This window comes from Colobus angolensis, unplaced genomic scaffold (assembly GCF_000951035.1).
Source record: "Colobus angolensis palliatus isolate OR3802 unplaced genomic scaffold, Cang.pa_1.0 Scaffold7, whole genome shotgun sequence".
In the NCBI taxonomy this organism is placed as follows: Eukaryota; Metazoa; Chordata; class Mammalia; order Primates; family Cercopithecidae; genus Colobus; species Colobus angolensis.
In genome coordinates, this window is record NW_012120709.1 from 29,303,128 (window position 1) to 29,323,330 (window position 20,203).

The 20,203-nt window shown below is 43.0% G+C and overlaps 1 protein-coding gene across 1 annotated transcript in view; it reads left to right on the top strand.

Moving 5' to 3' along the window:
- UBASH3B (ubiquitin associated and SH3 domain containing B) overlaps nucleotides 1–18,642 on the top strand; it is a 159,237-nt gene extending 140,595 nt beyond the window's left edge. The window contains exons 8-14 of the mRNA XM_011926989.1: nucleotides 1,129–1,249; nucleotides 1,882–2,004; nucleotides 3,536–3,628; nucleotides 5,757–5,901; nucleotides 10,801–10,907; nucleotides 12,461–12,570; nucleotides 13,903–18,642. Of these exons, the coding sequence (XP_011782379.1) occupies nucleotides 1,129–1,249; nucleotides 1,882–2,004; nucleotides 3,536–3,628; nucleotides 5,757–5,901; nucleotides 10,801–10,907; nucleotides 12,461–12,570; nucleotides 13,903–14,040 (837 nt within the window). The 3' untranslated portion in view covers nucleotides 14,041–18,642. The remainder of the gene's footprint in view (nucleotides 1–1,128; nucleotides 1,250–1,881; nucleotides 2,005–3,535; nucleotides 3,629–5,756; nucleotides 5,902–10,800; nucleotides 10,908–12,460; nucleotides 12,571–13,902) is intronic.
- The last annotated feature ends 1,561 nt before the right edge of the window (nucleotides 18,643–20,203 follow it).

The following is a 20,203-nucleotide window of genomic DNA, read 5'->3' on the forward strand; positions in this document are numbered from 1 at the left end:
CTGACAGTTACTTCCAACATTTGAACCTAGGCTCATAAGGAAGGTTGTTCCACAGACATAGGAGGAAATTTTATCTCTAAAGGAGGAATAATGCCCATAGTTGTAGCTGTTTTGTAGTTTGTTACAAAGATTAAAGAAAATAATAAAATAAGGCTGACACAATAACTGGCATATAACTCAGTATGTGTTAACTTTTTCAAGAAAGGTTGGAGATGGAAGGAGGCAGGGAGTCATTGTTGAACAGTACAAATAGAGGCAAGCTGAAAGTCCAAGCATGTTGAGGATCAAGAGAGTAGACCATTGTGACTGGAGCCCAGGATTTGAATTAAGGAACAATAGGAAAAGAGATGAGAAGGATCATGCCACCATTCCACATATTAGCCTTGTCAGGGCAACTAGAAGCAAATGGGAAGTGCTGGCCAGCACTAAGGAAACTGGAAAAGCTGGCTATATCAGAAAGAAGGAAAGTAGAAACCTCTGTAAGGTTCCATCCAGCAGTTACAGAAGCCAAAGTCATTTGGACAAGCCTTTGACTCGATTTGCCTGTGTCATCACCCAGAGGTAGCAGTTGTCTCATTTTGGGGATCACCAACATATATATAGTCAGACAGCAGAGCCTACATTGTGATTAGAATAGGAAAACAGGGTCTCGTTGCTGGAGTGGACCATGGGGACCACGTGGTCTGGCCACACACTTTAGAGAAAAGGTAGACACATTTGTGATCACGGAAGCCCTCACTCCCTGAAGAAGTTGATGAATTGCCCCTTCCTGGGGGGGAAGGTGTCCCACTAGATGGCTGTCTCTACATGAATGGCTAGTTTTACCTCTGAGCTGTAACTGAAAGTGTACGGCGTGTTTTAGTAATGGCCAAATGCTACTCCTACAAAGGGCAGCTGTAGCAACAATAATGCCCTTTTCACAACCCTTCTCATTTTATAAAGGCATGCAGTTTATCTTATTTGGGCCTCAAAATAACTTATGAGGTCTGTAGGATGAGTCTTACTGTCCTCACCTAGTCATACCTTGGCAGAACTTTGGTGGTAGAGCTCAGCTCACCTGGCACCGGGCTCCACGGCATGTCCACTTTGCCATGCGAGTCTTCACTAATACCCTTTCTTTCTGTGTAGCCGCTGAGGGTCAACAGCCAGCCCGGCCCCCAGAAGCGATGCCTCTTTGTGTGTCGGCATGGTGAGAGGATGGATGTTGTGTTTGGGAAGTACTGGCTGTCCCAGTGCTTCGATGCCAAAGGTGAGTTGTTGGCGGGCCTGCTCAGCACTGCCATACCCATAGTGGCCTCTAGGGGGCACAGTCAAGCTACAGTTATCCGGATGGAGTCATTTATAGTTTTGTGTACTATAGAAAATGTCTGTTATCTTTAAGCCCCTCCTGATTGTCTTGAGCTTTAGGGAAGAAGTAAGTGTTCTTGTCCCCATTCTATAAACTTGGATACCAGGACCAAAGAAGACAGATGTCTTGCCCAAGGCCATATGGCAAAGTCAGCAGCAGCAATGTGCCCTAATCCCATGGCCAGAGCTCCTGCCATTAAACCTCCCTGGCTTGCTCGGTTCCATTTTCACTTGAGTGGTGTTTGAAGATACGGAGGCTTGCCTAACCAGGGAATCTCACCTGCCTTAGGGTGCATGGTTAGTACCTTCACTGAGAAACTACCTCATGTCACTTTTGTCAGTAGAATGGAAGAGTGAATTCCAAGTCACTTTATGAAAAGATTATCAGCCTTGATATTTTCTATCAGCTCCAGAGAGCTCAATGTGATCTCTTTGGCCAAGAAGGAATGGGGGTGGAGAGTGTCAGGATCAGTAAGGGAGTCCCAAGTAAACAAGAAATGTATGTATCCTCTGTCTAACCTTTTTATTTTTCAGGCCGCTACATACGGAGCAACCTGAACATGCCTCATAGTTTACCTCAGCGGAGTGGTGGTTTCAGAGATTACGAGAAAGATGCTCCCATCACTGTGTTTGGATGCATGCAAGCGAGACTAGTGGGTAAGTATCCTGGAGTGACTGTACTCCAGGCATTTCTTGCCTCCTCTTTCAAAACGCTGGTACCATGGATATGCGGGACCCTTCCTGGGGGCTTCTATAACTTTCCTACAAGTAATAAATTTCCTCAATTCAAAAGGAACTAAGTTTAGGACACTGTGCTCAGCCCTGGGTTGGTTGACCAAAGTGAATGAGGTGTGGTCCTTATTGAGGACCTCGTGATCCAGTACTGGCTTGGGTTACTGTGCTCACTGTTGGATGTAGCAGACAGGTCAGCCTCTAGTTCAAGACAGCAGCATCTGCCAGCATGGCTGTGGAAGAGGACAGAGTGAAGAAGACGGACCCTGGACTTGCTGAATTTATAAAGGCCAACTGATCCTTTGAAGATGCCCAGCGCTTTGCAAGCCCATTCCATTACTGCCACGGGGAGATAGTACTTTCCTGTTCAGTCACTTAGCAGATATGTAGTGCTCACTTACTTTGTGCAAGGTATTGGACTAGGGGAACCCAAGTGTGAGTCAGGGAAACAAACTTATACGTGGATAAATATCATACAATATGATATACACAGAGCTATGCATGGTCACAGAATATTATGGGAACACAAAAAGACATCTAAGAGGTGAAGAGGTGAGCTGGGAGCTGAAGTGGAAGTTAGCTGGGCAAAGAAGGAGCAGGAGTGAGGAAATGGCATTCTCAGTGGGAGGGAGGACATAAACTGTCTGAGGCTTCAGAAACAGCCTCAGGAATACAGGGGAAACCAAGTGCCTTGTGTCTAGAGGATAAATTGCAAGGCAAGGCAGAGATGAGGCTGGCAAGATAGATAAAGGCAAGTTCATGGAAGACCTTGATCACCGTATTAAGGTGCTCAGATTTAATCCAGTAGACCAAATAACTGGTTTCGAGGCCCGGCGTGGTAGCTCTCACATACAATCTAGCACTTTGAGAGGCTGAGGCAGGAGGATTGCTTGAGACCTGGAGTTTGAGGCTGCAGCGAGGTATAATCGCACCCCTGCACTCCAGACTGAGTGACAGAGCAAAACCCTATCTCTGAAAATTAAATTAAGAATAATAATAAATTTTTAAAAGAAGTGGATTTTATGAGGATAGCATTAAAGTATGAGGTGTTGGGATTTATCTCTGGTGTCTAAGAATATGACATGTTGAGATTTTGGTTAGCACAGAATAAAATTAAAACAAGACCTAATATTCATAAAATAAATCCTCTTTCACAAACTCGAGGCCAAAGTATTGTCCTGTTTCTTAATATCTCCTAGCTAAAGGCTTTACCACTTGTTAGCACCAGAGGGAAGGAAAAGAAAAGACAAGAAGGGCTCTGTCACTTGCTCTCACAGGAACACCGATGAGGGGTTTTGTTAGAAACTAACGAAGGCTGACACTACTGGCTCTATGTGAGCCCCAGTTAGGAAAGAAGGGTTTACAGGGGCTTACTGCTTGGCCCCCTCTCACGCTGCAAATCAAGGTGAGACTGAGTAAATCCATCAGACTGATTCTTCTGTGGTTTTCTTGGCAGGCGAAGCCTTATTAGAGAGCAGTACCATTATCGATCATGTCTACTGCTCCCCGTCCCTTCGCTGCGTTCAGACTGCTCACAATATCTTGAAAGGTAAGACTTGCAGGTTGAGGCCGGGCGCGGTGGCTCAAGCCTGTAATCCCAGCACTTTGGGAGGCCGAGACGGGCGGATCACGAGGTCAGGAGATCGAGACCATCCTGGCTAACATGGTGAAACCCTGTCTCTACTAAAAAATACAAAAAACTAGCCGGGCGAGGTGGCAGGCGCCTGTAGTCCCAGCTGCTCGGGAGGCTGAGGCAGGAGAATGGTGTGAACCCAGGAGGCGGAGCTTGCAGTGAGCTGAGATCCGGCCACTGCACTCCAGCCCGGGCAACAGAGCCAGACTCCATCTCAAAAACTTGCAGGTTGACAAAAACAAGTAGTCCATCCCTCTGTTTCTAGGCAGCCCCACACGTAAATTATCTTAGAGTCATGGGACATTTGCCAGTTGAAAGCTTCGAATTTGGAATGAAGCAAGGATTCTTTCAGAAGGCGATCTTTGCCCAAGTCCCAAAAACATACTCTGGCAGCCTAAGTGAAATAAAAGGAAGTATACTAATCATGTTTTCTTTGAGAATTTAAAGCGCTCTTGGATGAATCCTAGGCTTGCAAAATGTTTAGAGCTTATAGAGTGTGATCCTTTCTTTACACTTAATAGTCAAATAACTTTCCTGTTTTGATCTGTTGTTTGCCTCCTGTGGTGCTCCTAGGAGCCTCAAATCTTAATCATCATTTTTTCTTTACTTAATTGGAAGGACTTTAAAAGCACCATTGCTACCAAGATACTCAACTTTTACCCTAAAATCTGTGGAAGCATGAGTTACAGGTATCTCCATTCTCATTTCATGGGAAGGAAAACTAAAAGGAACAGGATTAGACTGTTTACTTCTACCAAAGAAATGAATGAGCCAGAAATAAGCCAACAAAGAACTTGACACTACATCTGAGTCTTCTGTCCTTTAACCTTAAGTAAACCTTTTCACTACCAGAAGGCATTTATGTATTAAATTTGCACAGAACAACTGGACTACATGCAATATGACGATAACTAAGCAGGGACCTTTCCTAGGAAGCCAGCTACACTACAGTAAAACAGAGGGCTTCTGCACTGCTGCTAGTAAATGTTCAACATTCAATTTTCTGATAGAGAAAATGAATAATTTACATGATATTCAAACACAATGTTGGATACTCAGAAACTATCAGAAATTCCTTGGTAACACCATCATGGAATTTGCTTTAGAAAGAGGAATTATGGGGGCCAGGCGCCTCAGCCACCGAGGTGGGCGGTTCACAAGGTGAGGAGATCGAGACCATCCTGGCTCACACAGTGAAACCCTGTCTCTACTAAAAATACAAAAAAAAAAAAAAGAAAGAGCTGGGCATGGTGGCAGGTGCCTGTAATCCCAGCTATTCGGGAGGCTGAGGCCGGAGAATCACTTGAACCCAGGAGGCAGAGATTGCAGTGAGCCAAGATTGGGCCACTGCACTCCAGCCTGGGTGACAGGGCGAGACTCCCTATCAAAAACAAAAAAACAAACCAAAAAAAAAAAAAAAACAGAAAAAAGAAAGAAAGAGGAATCATGGTAGTCACAGAATTGAATAAATTTTCTTTTTTTGAGATAGAATCTCACTGTGTCACCAAGGCTGGAGTGCAGTGGCACAATCTTGGCTCACTACAACTTTTGCCTCCAGGGTTCAAGTGATTCTCCTGCCTCAGCCTCCTGAGTGCTGGGACCACAAGTACATGCCACCACACCCTGCTAATTTTTGTGTTTTGGGTAGAGATGGGGTTTCACCATGTTGGCCAGCCTGGTCTCAACTCCTGACCTCAAGTGATCCGCCCTTCTCTGCCTCCCAAAGTGTTGGGATTACAGGTGTGAGCTACCAAACCCAGCCTTGAATAAACTGTATGGACAATGACTTGTGCCTTTTTTCCTCAAGTCAGATGTGACTTAAAGCCAGCATACATCCTGGGAGTATGGCAGGAGTATTAAACTCATGTGTTAGTAATGCACAAAAATTAAAAACCTTGTGCAAATCCACATGCTTCCACTTCTGTTTAGCTATGTATAGCAGCCAGTAGGAAAGAGAATAACTGATTTATCAGAATTTTTATAACAATTTGGCCTGAGAATATAGGGGCACTTCCTTCATCTTCACTGTATTTTACCCCTTAAGGTTTACAACAAGAAAATCACTTGAAGATCCGTGTAGAGCCCGGCTTATTTGAGTGGACAAAATGGGTTGCTGGGAGCACGTTACCTGCATGGATACCTCCATCGGAGTTAGCTGCAGCCAACCTGAGTGTTGATACAACCTACAGGTAAGCCTGGGAAACTACTGCTTACTGAGGCCAGTGTGGAAGTGCTTTCTGCACTAGCACTAGGCCAGGTTCATGAAGGAGACAGGGCTGGACATCACCTACAGGCAGTTGTCCATAGTGGTGGAAATCGAGCTGTGATTTTAGAAATCAAAACTGGAGAAAAGCCAGCATTTTTTTCATATTTGACATTAGTGTGGATTTGATTCTCCAGCCTCACCCCCGTGTTGGATTTTTCTGACTTTATTATACCTGCTTCAGTGTAATAAAACCATTTTGCGTTCCAGCAATAAGCACCAGCTAATGATGATGCAGTTGAGAAGATTGGAGCGATAAGGGAGATGACGATGTCTTACAGTTTCTACATTTAATTTTTCAAAGCATTTTTAAATCTCTGTATTATCTTTGTTTATTATTGCTATATCCCCAGAATGTAGGTAAACCGTTTTTATATATGAGAGAGTTCAAATAACTTGTCTAAAAGTATTTATACATTTAGTGACCACATATAACAATAATAACCTTTATTCATCATTTTCCACATGTCCAGCCCCATGCAATCTTCTGGGCAGTCATCCCATTCCTGTTCCTTTCCTTTTTCCATTAGACCCAACTGTGCTGGGATTTTTAAAAAGTGTTTGTAGATTGCTTACAGCTGAATAATCCGCATGTACACAATTAAGAATTAATAATAGGGCCAGGCACGGTGACTCACGCCTGTAATCCCAGCACTTTGGGAGGCCGGGCTGGGTGGATCACAAGGTCAAGAGATCGAGACCACCCTGGCCAACATGGTGAAACCCCATGTCTACTGAAAATATAAAAATTTGCTGGGTGTGGTGGTGCACGCCTGTAGTCCCAGCTACTTGGGAGGACTGAGGCAGGAGAATTGCTTGAACCCGGGAGGCGGAGGTTTTGCAGTGAGCCGAGATTGTGCCACTGCACTCCAGCCTGGTGACAGAGTGAGACTCTGTCTCAAAAAAAAAAAAGAATTAATAATAACAAGTGGTCAATATAAGCACAACTTTCTTATGTGATATCTATTGATCTTTCATTTCAAATACCTACCCAAACCACAAATAAAGCAATGTGTATTTCTAGCTAAGGTAATAAAGAATATCTTCTTTTTCCATACGCATTTTTTCTGCTCAGCAAATAAGACCTCAGATGACCCCATTAACTAGTTATGTGCTGCTGCTTCTTGTCTGAAAGGAATTAGCATTGCTTAAAAATAAAATTAGATCGATCAACAGGATCCCCTACGAATACACTTCACATTTTGTCCTGTCCCCTTTCTGGCCACCGTTTTTCTGCTCTTTGCAGGCAATTAGCAATAAATTGTTGTCCCCATGCAACAGCCAGCATCCCTTTGGCCTGGAAAGAGGGGGAGTTGCCACCAACATTGGTTAAGTGACTTTCATCATTCACCACCAGTCCCACCCAGACCAATCTGGGTCAACTATGTCTTTGATACTTCCTTTAGGTGTGTTCTGCCACTGCCTCCCAAGCTGCCTTACAAAGGTCTCCAGAATCATCCTACCTGAGCCTGTCCATGTACACTCAGATACACACCCTACCAGCAGTGTGAGCAGAAGGATGAATGCCAGGAACTTGGGAATCAGGACACAGTCCTTATTCCAGATTGCCTTTTCCTCTCCGGCAAATCAGAATTCAATTCAACCATTTTCTGTTTGGTGGGGGAATTGGGGGAGGAGATGAAGCCTCTAATTTGAAAAATCAGTTGAGAAAGCCAAAGTGTAAGCATGTGAAAGGGACAGCCCTGGAGTTTAATTCCCTGTGAAATTAATGATGCCAAATGAACAAGCCTTTGGAAGCAAGGAAGTGGTGCCCAAATGATTGAAGACACATGGTGACAGGCAGAAGGGCTAGCCCTGAGAGCCAGGGTAGTGTGAGTCAGGCAGGCTCTGCTGAAAGAGCCCTCTCAACCTTGCAACGGGGGTAGGAAGAGAACAGGAGGGAGGTGGGACTGAAAGCCAAGTTAGGGAAGCTAACCAGGCTGGTGACTAATATCGAAGCATCATCCACAGGCAGCAAGACCAGCCTAGGGCCTGGGGGATTGAAAAGCAACCCTAGCCTTGAGGAGCTGGGCCAGAGGAGCAAGGCAGAAAAAACAAAATCCACACCAGCTGGGTGGGGCTTCAGAACGGGGCATGGGACTGGGGCAGGGGACTGGGGGAGGGCATGGATCTGGAGTGTTAGAGGAGAAACAAATCAAACTTTGGTGTGAGGCTCAAAGCACAGGCCTGTGCTTACAACCTGGACCACAGCAAGGTGGGGAGCAGAGAGTATATGGGGGAGGATAGTGTTTCGGGGATGCCACCTGACTTCCAGAGCACCGTATTCCAGGTTGAGTGGGTGGTGGGAAGGCCACCTGACTCTGAGGACGGTACAGGGCCTGCAGGTGTGGCTAGCAGCATGACATGACCTGCTGACGGGGTGAGGAAGCTCTGATTCAGGCCAAGCCCGTCAGGGCTCCAGACACTGGAGTCATTCACAGGCTCCACTTTAAGGTGCTGGGAGAAGCCATAGGCAAGAACTGATCAGGAGAAACCAGATCGCAGTACGTCTCCCGCTCTTCACCTACATAAATCTCACACATTACATGGTCTCACCCTTGAAATGACTCCCTGGGCCATACAAAGTGGCCTTTTGTCACTGTGGGGAGGGGACAGGCCTGGGAGATCAGGTGACATAAATGGAGATGGAACTGGGTGAGAGGTGGGGATGGGGAGAGAAAAAGAGGAGAAAGAGCTTGCTCCAGAACAGTGAGGTGCAGCCCCAACAAGTGGTGATTCAGATCTCTACCTATCCCCCAGGGTGTTGTGAGACTCAGAAGGCTGTTTCCTAGGAGAAACATGCATGCTGAGAGAATGCAAGCTTCCTTCAAGTGGCACGGCGTCCTTCCTCTCTGGACAGTAAGCCTATGTGCACAGAAGGGCGGGCTTAACAAGGGCACTGTCAGAAGCTGTGTGTGAGGGATAGGCTCACAGGCCAGACCCCAGACTCAGGTTCAAATCCAGGTTCTAAGAGTCGCTAACGGTGTTAGCATAGGCAAGTCAGCTGCAGCCTTTCTGAGCTTCTGTTTTGCCATCCATAAACAGTATTTACAAAAGCATTGCTGGGAGGATTAGACTGAAAGAATGCAAGTAGGATGCTTGCACAGAGCCTGACACATACGGGAACCTCGGTAAATATTTTCAGTGCTAATAGTAGCAGTAATAGTATATTCTGATCCAGAGGCCATGTGAATTCATTTTGAGAACTTACCACACCTCCACCAGGCACTAAACACCCAGCAGTGAAAGACAAAATATGAAAACTGACAAAGTAAGAAAATTGAAATGACATAGTTGTACCCAGAAAACAAGATAAACATCTTGTGGACCAGAAACTCTACATAGTTAAGCAGGGCGGAGGCAAGCAGAGGCGGGCCCCAAGGGCATTGGCGACTGGGTTTGAAGACATGCAGGGGCAGCAGGACAGGAAGCCTAGCTTTGATCATCCTCTTCCATGCTGTGTTAGTTCGTTTCACGCTGCTGACAAAGACATACCTGGGACTGGGCAGTTTACAAAAGAAAGAGGTTTAATTGGACTTACAGTTACACGTGGCTGGGGAAGCCTCACAATCATGCCGGAAGGCATGGAGGCATGGAGGAGCAAGTCACGTCTTACATGGATTGCAGCAGGCAAAGAGAGAGCTTGTGCAGGGACCTCCCCTTTTTAAAACCATCAGATCAGCCGGGTGCAGTGGCTCATGTCTGTAATCCCAGCACTTTGGGAGGCTGAGGTGGGTGGATCATCTGAGGTCAGGAGTTCAAGACCAGCCTGGCCAATATGGTGAAACCCTGTCTCTACTAAAAAAAATACAAAATTAACCAGGCGTGGTGGTGCATGCCTCTATTCACAACTACTTGGGAGGCTGAGGCAGGGGAATTGCTTGAACCCAGTGGGTGGAAGATGCAATGAGTCGAGATCAAGCCATTGCACTCCAGCCTGGGCAACAAGAGTGAAACTCCATCTCAAAAATAAAAAAACAAACAAAAACAAATAACAAAAAATAAAATGAAAAATAAAACCATCAGATCTTGTGAGACTCATTCACTATCACGAGAACAGCACAGGAAAGACCTGCCCCCATGATTCAGTTACCTCCCACCAAGTCCCTCCCACAACATGTGGAAATTCAAGATGAGATTTGGGTGGGGGACAGCCAGGCCTCCAGGCCGGTAGGGGACACACAGTATCACATGCCTTTGTAGATTGTATAGTAATTATCATTTACATCACTAGCCTCTTCACCCCCAACCACAGACAGAGAACTTCTCCAGCACAGAAATTGGGTTGTCTTCATCTTTATGCTCTGCACTTCTCCTTGTGCCAAGTGTGTGGTCTGTGTTCAAAATAAGAGAGAAATAAAAGGAAAAGACTGGTGAAGTTTTATAAACTCACCAAGAATCAGATGGACCTAATATCTGCTTTTAAAATCTATCCTTGCAGCTCTTGAAGAGAGGCCTGGGAAATCCCGCTGATGTAAATAGGTTGAGGGTTCCCATCTCTGCTTTGCTTTGTATTAGCTATGTGACTGGGACCATCAATCAAGGGCTTATATGTTACCCTGTGAGTGAGACTTGCATTGAATGTCTCATTTTTCACCTGGTCACTGTGACGCCATACATGTACCTGTTATTTCTGTACATTTCCACTCCATGTTCATACAGTGGAAATACCCTTCCCTATACCTTTCTCCTTTCTAGGGAAATGGATAAGCAAACAGATCTATGGGATCTTTAGAAAACCCTTGAAATAAAAGTTTAGAGCGATATCTTCCTTTGTCTCAAGATCAAAATGTTTTCATTTCCTTTGTTCATTTTTCTATTACAGACCTCACATTCCAGTCAGCAAATTAGTTGTTTCAGAATCCTATGATACTTATATCAGTAGAAGTTTCCAAGTAACAAAAGAAATAATAAGTGAATGTAAAAGTAAAGGTAAGTGGTTATTATTCTGAACTCCAGCTTTACGTACGTGATTATTTCTCTATAATGGTTAATAGGCTATTCAAGATGTTTCATCTCGCTTTGGCTAACCAAAGAAATGTATTTCCAGATTTTCTTCCAGATACTTTTACATTAATGTGTAATATTCTCTGAGTACCTAAAATGGTAGATATTCCAGGGGTTTATACCAGACTTAATTACTATTCTTAATAACTTAAATTCTGTGTTATAGCTATTCTTCTTTCACCCTGTGAGATTCTCTCTGATAATTTCCAAAAGCTCTAGCATGCCACTGTTTTGCCTATAATTGATCCAGCAGCATGCACACCTACACACAACACACCTACACAGACACGCACACCTTCCCTGCTGTCACCAAGAGCAGTGTTCTGTAAGGCTCAAGTGTGTTTGCTATTGAATTTTCTAAACATTGAGCTCAAATATTTAATATATAAGATTGTTCACTATAAATTTTTTAGTGAAAAAGACGGATTGCAAAAAAAGTGTGGACATTCCCTTCATCTCTTTTTTTTTTTTAAGTTAAAATACTTATATTCAAACAGTAGACAGCCATGAGCAACAGTATTATGGATGATGCCTACCTTCCAGTTTCCATTGATTAGCCACTCACTGGCATAAAGGTACACAACATGTTCTATCAACCAGAAAGTCTCAAGTGCTCACAGTTCTACAGTGGGAACGTTTAAAACTATATTAGAAGGAGTAACACAGAGAGCCCTATGGACCTACAGCAGTTCTGTATCTTGATTGTCATGGTGTTACACAAAGCTACACATATGATAGAATTGCATGAACTGTATCATCACATACACACAAACTACTGCTTGCACACCTGCTAAAATCTGAATACGCTGTGTGTATTGCACCAGCATCCATTTCCTGGGTCTGATACTGGACCAGAATTATGTAAGATGTTACCATTGGAGGGGGCTGGGAGGAAGGGTTCATGGGACCTTGCTGGTATGTATGTATATGTATTGTATGTAACCCTCCCATAAGTCAATAATAATAATAATTATTATTACTGAGACAGGGTCTTGCTCCTGTCACTCAGGCTGGAGTGCAGTGATGCAATCATGACTCACTATAGCCTCAATCTCCTGGGCTCAAGTGATCCCCCCACATCGGCCTCCCAAGTAACTGGAACTACAGTCATAGGTCACCACACCCAGCTAATTTTCTTTTAATTTTCTGTAGGGACAGGGTCTCACTGTGTTTCTCAGGCTGCTCTCAAACTCCTGAGCTCAAGTGATCCTCCCTCCTCGTTCTCTCAAAGCACTGGAATTACAGGGATGAGCCACCACACCTGGCCTCATACATCTGTAACTATTTTAAGATAAAATGTTTTCTTTAAAAACATTAGGCTGCCTTATCAATAACAAAGCACTTACAAAATATTGCTCAGGCAAATTGTCTTCTTGAGTGTGTTTGCTCCCCTCCAGAGCATTTAGTTAGCTTCCAGTATTTGCAGATTCCATGTCTTTATAGAAACAGTCTTCCCATTCCTTGCCATTTTCCCCCAGGAAATAACATCCTGATCGTGGCCCACGCATCTTCCCTTGAAGCTTGTACCTGCCAACTTCAGGGCCTGTCACCTCAGAACTCCAAGGACTTCGTACAAATGGTCCGAAAGGTAATTCATTCTTGCTCTTTGGGGTCCGTGATGGCTAGTAGTTTGAGGTCGGCACAGTGACTGGCTGATTACTAAGTTCTTTGAAGCATGTGTTTATGCTGAGCTGGGAATATTCATTTATTGATTCACTCAGCCAAGACGTATTGAGTGATACTCTGTGCAGGGCACTTTATTAAGCCTTGTGTTAGAAAAACAATGTATTAGAGCTAGTTCTAGCTTCTAAGAGCTAAAATGTAGGAAGCAGCTAGGAATTATAAGCAAATTGTCTGGATTTCCCTGAGGGACCTTCTTTGAATTTCCCAGAGGGAATTTGGGTTGGCTCAATAGAGGTCAGTCCAAAAGACAGCATCTGAAAGCTTAACTCAAACACAGGTCCTTGAAGGTAGGCTGAGGCATGCAGCAATGTAAAATGAGGAGGCTAAGAGGCAAAGCCAGGAACAAGACAGCAAGACAGAAAACCCATGAGGCTGACCCACACATCTGGAGTCTTCCTTTCTGTGGGAGAGGTTTTCTGGTCAGCTGCCTCCCACACACTTCCCTTCAGGCGAATTACATACTTCCTTTCTCTGCCACCAGAGAAACTGGTTCAAACTCATTCGCAATTTTTTTTCGCATTTTTGAAAAGTTTATTTATGCATCTGTCCTCATTTGTAAGTGCTGGAAGACAGAGAATTTGTCTTGTTTGTAAATGCAGCTCTCTGGACACAGACAAAAATAAGTTTTAAAATTGCTGTGACAACTGAAGTGAGGGAGAGCGCAGCTTCAGCTCTGAATGTTACAGAGACTGATAAGGAGAAAAAAAAAAACGGGTGAAACAAATTTTTTAAAATTGGAGCATCTTTTCCATTGGGTCCAAATATAATTTCAGAAATGTTTGAGCTGCCTTTTTCTTTTCCTTTTTTTTTTTCTTTTTTTTTTGAGACAGAGTCTTGCTCTGTCACCCAGGCTGGAGTGCAGTGGCACAATCTCGGCTCACTGTAACCTCTGCCTCCTGGGTTCAAGCGATTCTCCTGATTCCGCCTCCCAAGTAGCTGGGATTACAGGCACACGCCACCACGCCCAGCTGGTTTTTCGTATTCTTAGTATAGACGAGGTTTGCCATGTTGGCCAGGCTGGTCTTGAACTCTTGACTTTAAGTGATCCGCCTGTCTCAGCCTCCCAGAGTACTGGGATTACAGACGTGAGCCATTGTGCCTGGCCTTAAGCTGCCTTTTTAACCTGACTTGCAATTAGGAATGAACTCCTGACATTGTAGCCTTATGTATTTTGGTCCTCTTTTTCTGCATTAAACCTATCTTCTAATATCCCTTTCCTTTACGACTCTTACTTCAGATCCCATATCTGGGATTTTGTTCCTGTGAAGAATTAGGAGAAACTGGAATATGGCAGCTGACAGATCCACCCATCCTTCCTCTTACCCATGGACCAACTGGGGGCTTCAACTGGAGAGAGACCTTGCTTCAAGAATAAACCACACCAGTGAATGAGAAGGAAAGGCCTTTTGGAGACGTGTCTTTTTGTGTGTTTAAAAATCCACACCACATTCTAAGTGGACAGCTCAGAATAATTTAGCATTTCCTTTCACACTTAAAGTTCTTAAGATGAGACTGTGTAAATGAGAGAAAGACTTGATTCAGAGGAAAAAAAATGTGTTCTCTCTGGACTCTTGCCTAGCTCACAAGGCTTTGGAGACTTGTCTCCCTAACTCGGGGCACTGGCTACAGAAGAGAATGTTTCGTTCCTTCCAGGTATGCACAGCTAAGGGGCCTCATTCCTCCCAGAGGGAGCTGCTGGCCTGCTCTAAGGGGTACAAGAGGAAGGAGTGTGCCCAGACCAGCTGGGGGAGCATTGAAAGGGCAGTTTAGGGATGGAATTTTTTTTTGATCTCCATTTTCCAGTTAGGCAGAGCCAAGCTGAGGAATCCTTTTAAGATTATTAGAAAACATGCCCTGAAGAGAGTTGTTCTTAGGTTACACGTGAACTCCTACCCTCATAGCCCCCATACACCAGTGTTGCTGGCTGAAGACACCTGCTTAAGGATGCTAACATTTACCCTGGTACTGCCACATTCTCTCTAGAGCAGCTGGCCCTTCTTGCTACAGCCCTTCCCACCCCCTTGCTTCTGTGAAATGGGGAGACAAAGCACTTTTGCTCTCCAAAGCACTTTTGGATACTCAGGAGGAAAGATAAGATACGTGTTTGAAGTATTCAGTCATAGGAGCAAAGAACTTGCAAAATATGAAGTGACTTGGAATTACCCGTGTTGTAGCCTAATGTGCTACTGCATTTCTAAATCACCAATATTTGCTTGTCTTTGCCTAGGGGCAAAGCCTAGACTCTAGACTCATAGTCTAGCCTCCAGACTATGTTAACTAGTTAAGGATGTTACATTTTGAAAGGATGTGTGTTAGATATATTACTTGCAGCAAGAAGTTCACTCTGTGCAATATGGACGTGTTTGCAAACCATACCAAGGGTCAGGTTGCTGTACACTTACAGTACATGTCAACCATAACAGAACATCCACAAATGCATCAGTTATACCAGGGATGTATAGTAAGTCAGGGAACTAATATAAATGATGACAGTCATGGCTGCACTGCTACTTGTGCTGTCGTTTTGTTTGTTTTTCTATGATAATTTAAAATATATAGGTAGGGCTACTTGAGGAAATTTGGAGAGCCACATTCTGTGGTTTCTCATTATACTTACTTCCTGCATTTAGAGGGAGTTTATTTAAAAGAAAAATAAGTGACAATCAAACCAAATCATCAGTTATCAATCTCTGTTTAATTGTGTGACTATCTGACTGTTGATGGCCGCAGACGATGGTCTCCTGTGGTATAGTTCACTCTGTAGAAGATGTATGCAAAGTGAAACGCCAGCCCTTTAAAGAAACAGTAGTTAGTGTAAAATGAATGTTTGTATGTTGCAGTAACATTGACTGTGTTTCAAAACTCAGATGCATAAAACGTGAGGTATATAAAAATAGATCTATGCCTGTATTTGAAACTACAACTTGATAACCCCTAGAAAGAAGAGGACATGAAAGGATGCTGGCTATATATGTTAATCAGCAAAAGGATTATAGTTGTTTTGTTCTGTTTTTAGAGACAGGGTCTCACTATACTGCTTAGGCTGGTCTTGAACTCCTGGGCTCAAGCGATCCTCCTGCCTCTGTCTCCCAAAGTGCTAGGATTACAGGTGTGAGCCACCACACCTGGCCCATAGTTGTATTTTTTTAGGTCACTTAGAAAAATATGTCATGCATTTTACATTTTGAGAAACAAATCATGGTTTCTTCTAGCATTGCACAAACATTGACCCAGCTTCTGGGTATGGAAATAACCCTGTGGTGACATGTTAATATAAAATGTTGGGGGGGAATATTCCCAGTAAAGGTCTTAAAAGAAAAGTCACATTACAGCTAATGTAATGGCCCTACCATTCATTCTTCTGGTATTTGTAATGAAGTGAATCCACTGTTTAATCAGATCCATAATCTTTAACAGATTCACCACAAATTTTTTGTGGGCGTTGAGTGCTCAGAATAATGCTTGAATGCCTCACCTTGAAACTATTCTGGGCAGTATCTGTAATGTGTGAAGGAGAGTCTGGAATGGGTTATCCACTCCATCTCTCTAGGTTACCTTGGTCATATGACGACCTGATACATCTGTCTGACTGGGCTACAATCCATTGTTCTTAGTCCAATATGGACACTGCCTTAGGCAATGGTCTATATAAACAAAAGGAGATAGAGATCTGAAATAATTTTCTGAATAATTTCGGTGGAAAACAAGAAAGAGTGTATTTCTCTGCTTTCAATTTCATTATTTCAAATTGCTTATCAAAATGGCCCAAAAGATCTGGATTCACATTAAGTTCTCCTTGCACACTTACCTACCTAAAAAACTAAACTTGCACTGCAACTGAGAAATTATTTGGAAATCATGTGGAACCTATGTATAATCAAAGAAACAGACAACTATATTACTCAATTTCATATACATCCAAAAAGTATAGGCTAATATTATACATAACCTGAAGTTGCAGCTGGTTCTTTTTGATCTGACACTGATGCTTATTAGGACAAATGATGTATGGGGAGAGGAGAAGCAAGGAAGGGCAAGGAAGGAATTGACAGATAAGAAGCAAATGGTTTCTTGTACAGAAGAATTTTGTTTTAATGTAGAAAGTTATTTGAAATGAACTAGGTGAAATGAAATTAACTGAAGGTTTTAATCGGGGATTGAAAGCCTGAAACCGTTTCCTGCTTCTACAAGTGTGCCACATCAATCCGGTAATGCCCCAGTGGTAGTCACAGATAGAACTTTGTTTCCTGTGATTTTAAAATACCGCATCTGTTCCTCCATGGACTAGAGTAATTGGCATATTTTAATGCATAAGCTGGGGGTTTCATTTTCCCAGGCTCTCTTCACCATCACTGCATTGGTAGCTAGGAGCTTATTGCTTCACCCCAGTATGGAGTTCAGATTACTGTGTTTTCCATTACATTTAGATTCATAGAATCTGAATGGCTGATTAAATGGCCATCTGATGGCTGAAAGAGGTGGGTATTTTTCACTCTGTAGTGAAAGGCTTGGAGGAGTTTCTACTTTTTATTTTAATTATACTTTAACCAAAGAATTATTTTAAAGTAACCTTATATTTGAAAGATGATTTTGCAAAAAATAAAAAATAAAAAATAATGTCTCCTGGAGTGATGTCTGTTTGGTAAATCATTGTTGATAATTTCCTTGTTAGTGGTATTTGGAATGCATATAGATTGTCCTGTCATTGTGTTTAGCGTTACCATAAATGTATCTTTTCCACTCAACTAGCTGTATTCGTATTAAAATGAAGTCTGTTATTTCAGTTACCTAGTGTCCTTGGGAACTAATTGAACAGCTACAGTAAAAGAAGTTCCTATCTCATTGCCTTTGTGGAAAGGCTTCCCTATGTGGTAAAAGGAAGGCATTCCTCTGTAACCTAGGCACTCTGCAAGTCCAGTGTTTAATTTCAAAGCAGTGATGAATTGCTCTTTTGAAATTACTCTAAGTAATCCATGTGTTAGAATACAGATGAACCTCCGTTTGATTTCACAGGCTTCAGCACAGACAACTGTTACTGAGTCTGCACGAACTTAGATAATGAGGTGCAGGGTTATTTGCATTTAAATTGTAATCCAGCACACGTGTGAGAAAGAAGAGGCACTAGTCTAAAAGGCTGCCTTGCGGGGAGAGATGAGACAGGCGGAGGAGGGTGGGGTAAGTAGCGATTTAACATCTATTTAGGTTAATGTTCACTTTACAAAGGTGATGGGGATATTTTGTTACGTGATAGCAGATGCTTTTCATTTTTAAACATAGGATTAAAATTGGATTTGCTTCTCTTTAATACTTCAACATATTGAATTTTCCTAGGAAAGTGACTAGCTATAATGAAAATTCAAGGGAAAGGGGAAAAAATTGTCTGTAAATGCAGATGAAATAACTTCATTTTAAAATACAAATAATAGTAGGTTTGGTGTATGTAGGTTTAAAATTATAGTGATGAGTAGTCAAACAATATACAATCAGTTCTTACAAATATTTTACACTTAGCTGCCATTACACAACAAATTGGAATTTTGCAGCTGTTCAACTATCATGGACTCTGTACAGGATAAGCGTGTATAATGGGAAATATGTACTGCTTCTTTCTTTGATTGCCACTCAAGATGGAAACACCATGCCAAGGCATTTGGGTTATACACAGATCATTCTAAACCTGTTATTTTGGAGAGGCATATTGGTTTCTTTCTCATTTATAAGGCTATTGTATTTTTTTTTTCTATGTGATTCAGGTGTATTTATTTGAAGAATATTTGTAATTATTGGAAAACCACACCTACCTGTATTGCCAAATTCTTTGTAAACTCTCCGTGGCATTTGTGCTTTCCTGGCTGAGAGTTCTCCCCTGTTGATACAGCTATGGCACCATTGTAATTACAGGTGCACCTTTCAGGTGCATCTCCATTAAGTGGTTCATAGACGATTTAATAAAAAGAAACTTCTTAGTTGATCCAGAGCAATGTCATTTTAAATCTGAGTTGTCTCTTCCTATCATGTTTTCAGATGTTACTTTGTTCATTATTATTCATTAAACGTGCATTCAGAGTGTGATTCTGTTTTCAGAAGATCAGAGGACACTTGCTGCTGATGGAAGGGGAGCATGCTCCAGCAGCACTGTGTGTCTCTGAACCCTTCTGACCAGCATCAAGCCTCCATGCCATTCAGACTGGGGAGCTGGACACCCACTGTGTGTCAAAAAAGCAAGATTCAAAATGCTTCCCCTGCCCTATGTGCAAACTAGGGAACAAAAAATACCTTTCCTTCTACCTATCCTAGGTTCATGGCTGAGGCCCCTATAACAAAAGATAGATTGACAAAAGAAAAAGCATGTAAGTTTTTCATGTCTTGGGGCCAAGGGAAAGCTTCGCCTCTACCCTCTAAAGGTTCACTGAAAATAATTGACAGGAGGCAGATTAATGGAAAAAGCATATAAATGTATTAACTATGTGAGCATGTATCACTATGTGAGCATGTATCACAGAGTGAGTGCCCAATCTCCCAACGGGGTACAGAGGCTTATATACCCCACATCTTAGGGGAAAGAGAATGGGGAAGTGTGGATGATTTTAGGCAGATAGTAAATGATTTTTAAAGAAATTCAGTGGACTTGAAGAACATACGATGGTCCGGGACAAAGTCGGTTGGACCCACAGAGTGGACAGTCATTTGGGACAAAAGTCTGTTCAGGTTTGTTGTCAGACTTTAGTCTTCCTTCCCGTGATGTGAGTTCAGTCAATGAAAACTCCGAGAAGGGACCAGAAGTAATTGTTTCCTTCTTTGGTAGATATGAGAATAACCTCATCTTGTGCTTTGGGACGGGTAGAGGACTGAAAGACGGGACAGAGGAAGGAAAAGCAATTCTTCTCCTTGGTGGGTCTGTCCAGTCTTTATGTCAATAGGGGAAAGGTTTCTTCTAGCATCTGTTGATCTCTAAGGGCCTTTCATTCAAAATACTCAGCTGGGTGTTGTGGCTCACACCTGTGATCCGAGTACTCTTGGAGACTAGAGCCGGAGAACTGCTTGAGCCCAGGAGTTCAAGACCACCCTAAGCAACATAGCAAGACCCCGTCACTACAAAAAAACACAAAAATTAGCCAGGTGTGGTGATGTGCACTTGTGGTCCCAGCTAATCAGGAGGCTGAGGTGGGAGGATCGCTTGAGCCCAGAATGTGTAGGTGACAGCCATGATCATGCCACTGTACTCCAGCCTGGGCAACAAAGCAAGACTCAAACAAACAGACAAAAACCCAAAATACTCATTATACCAGGGAGCCATATTTGGGGGGGAAGTTCCCTGTGTTCCTTTACATAACACAAAAGCCTTCATAAGGAAATGAAGATTTGAAGAAAACCAGCTAAACCTGAATATTTCAATGCAAAATTTGATGAAGAGTAGACAGTCATGGAGAAACATGATAGAGCTCGGCCGGGCGCGGTGGCTCATGCCTGTAATTCCAGCACTTTGGGAAGCCGAGACGGGTGGATCACGAGGTCAGGAGATCGAGACCATCCTGGCT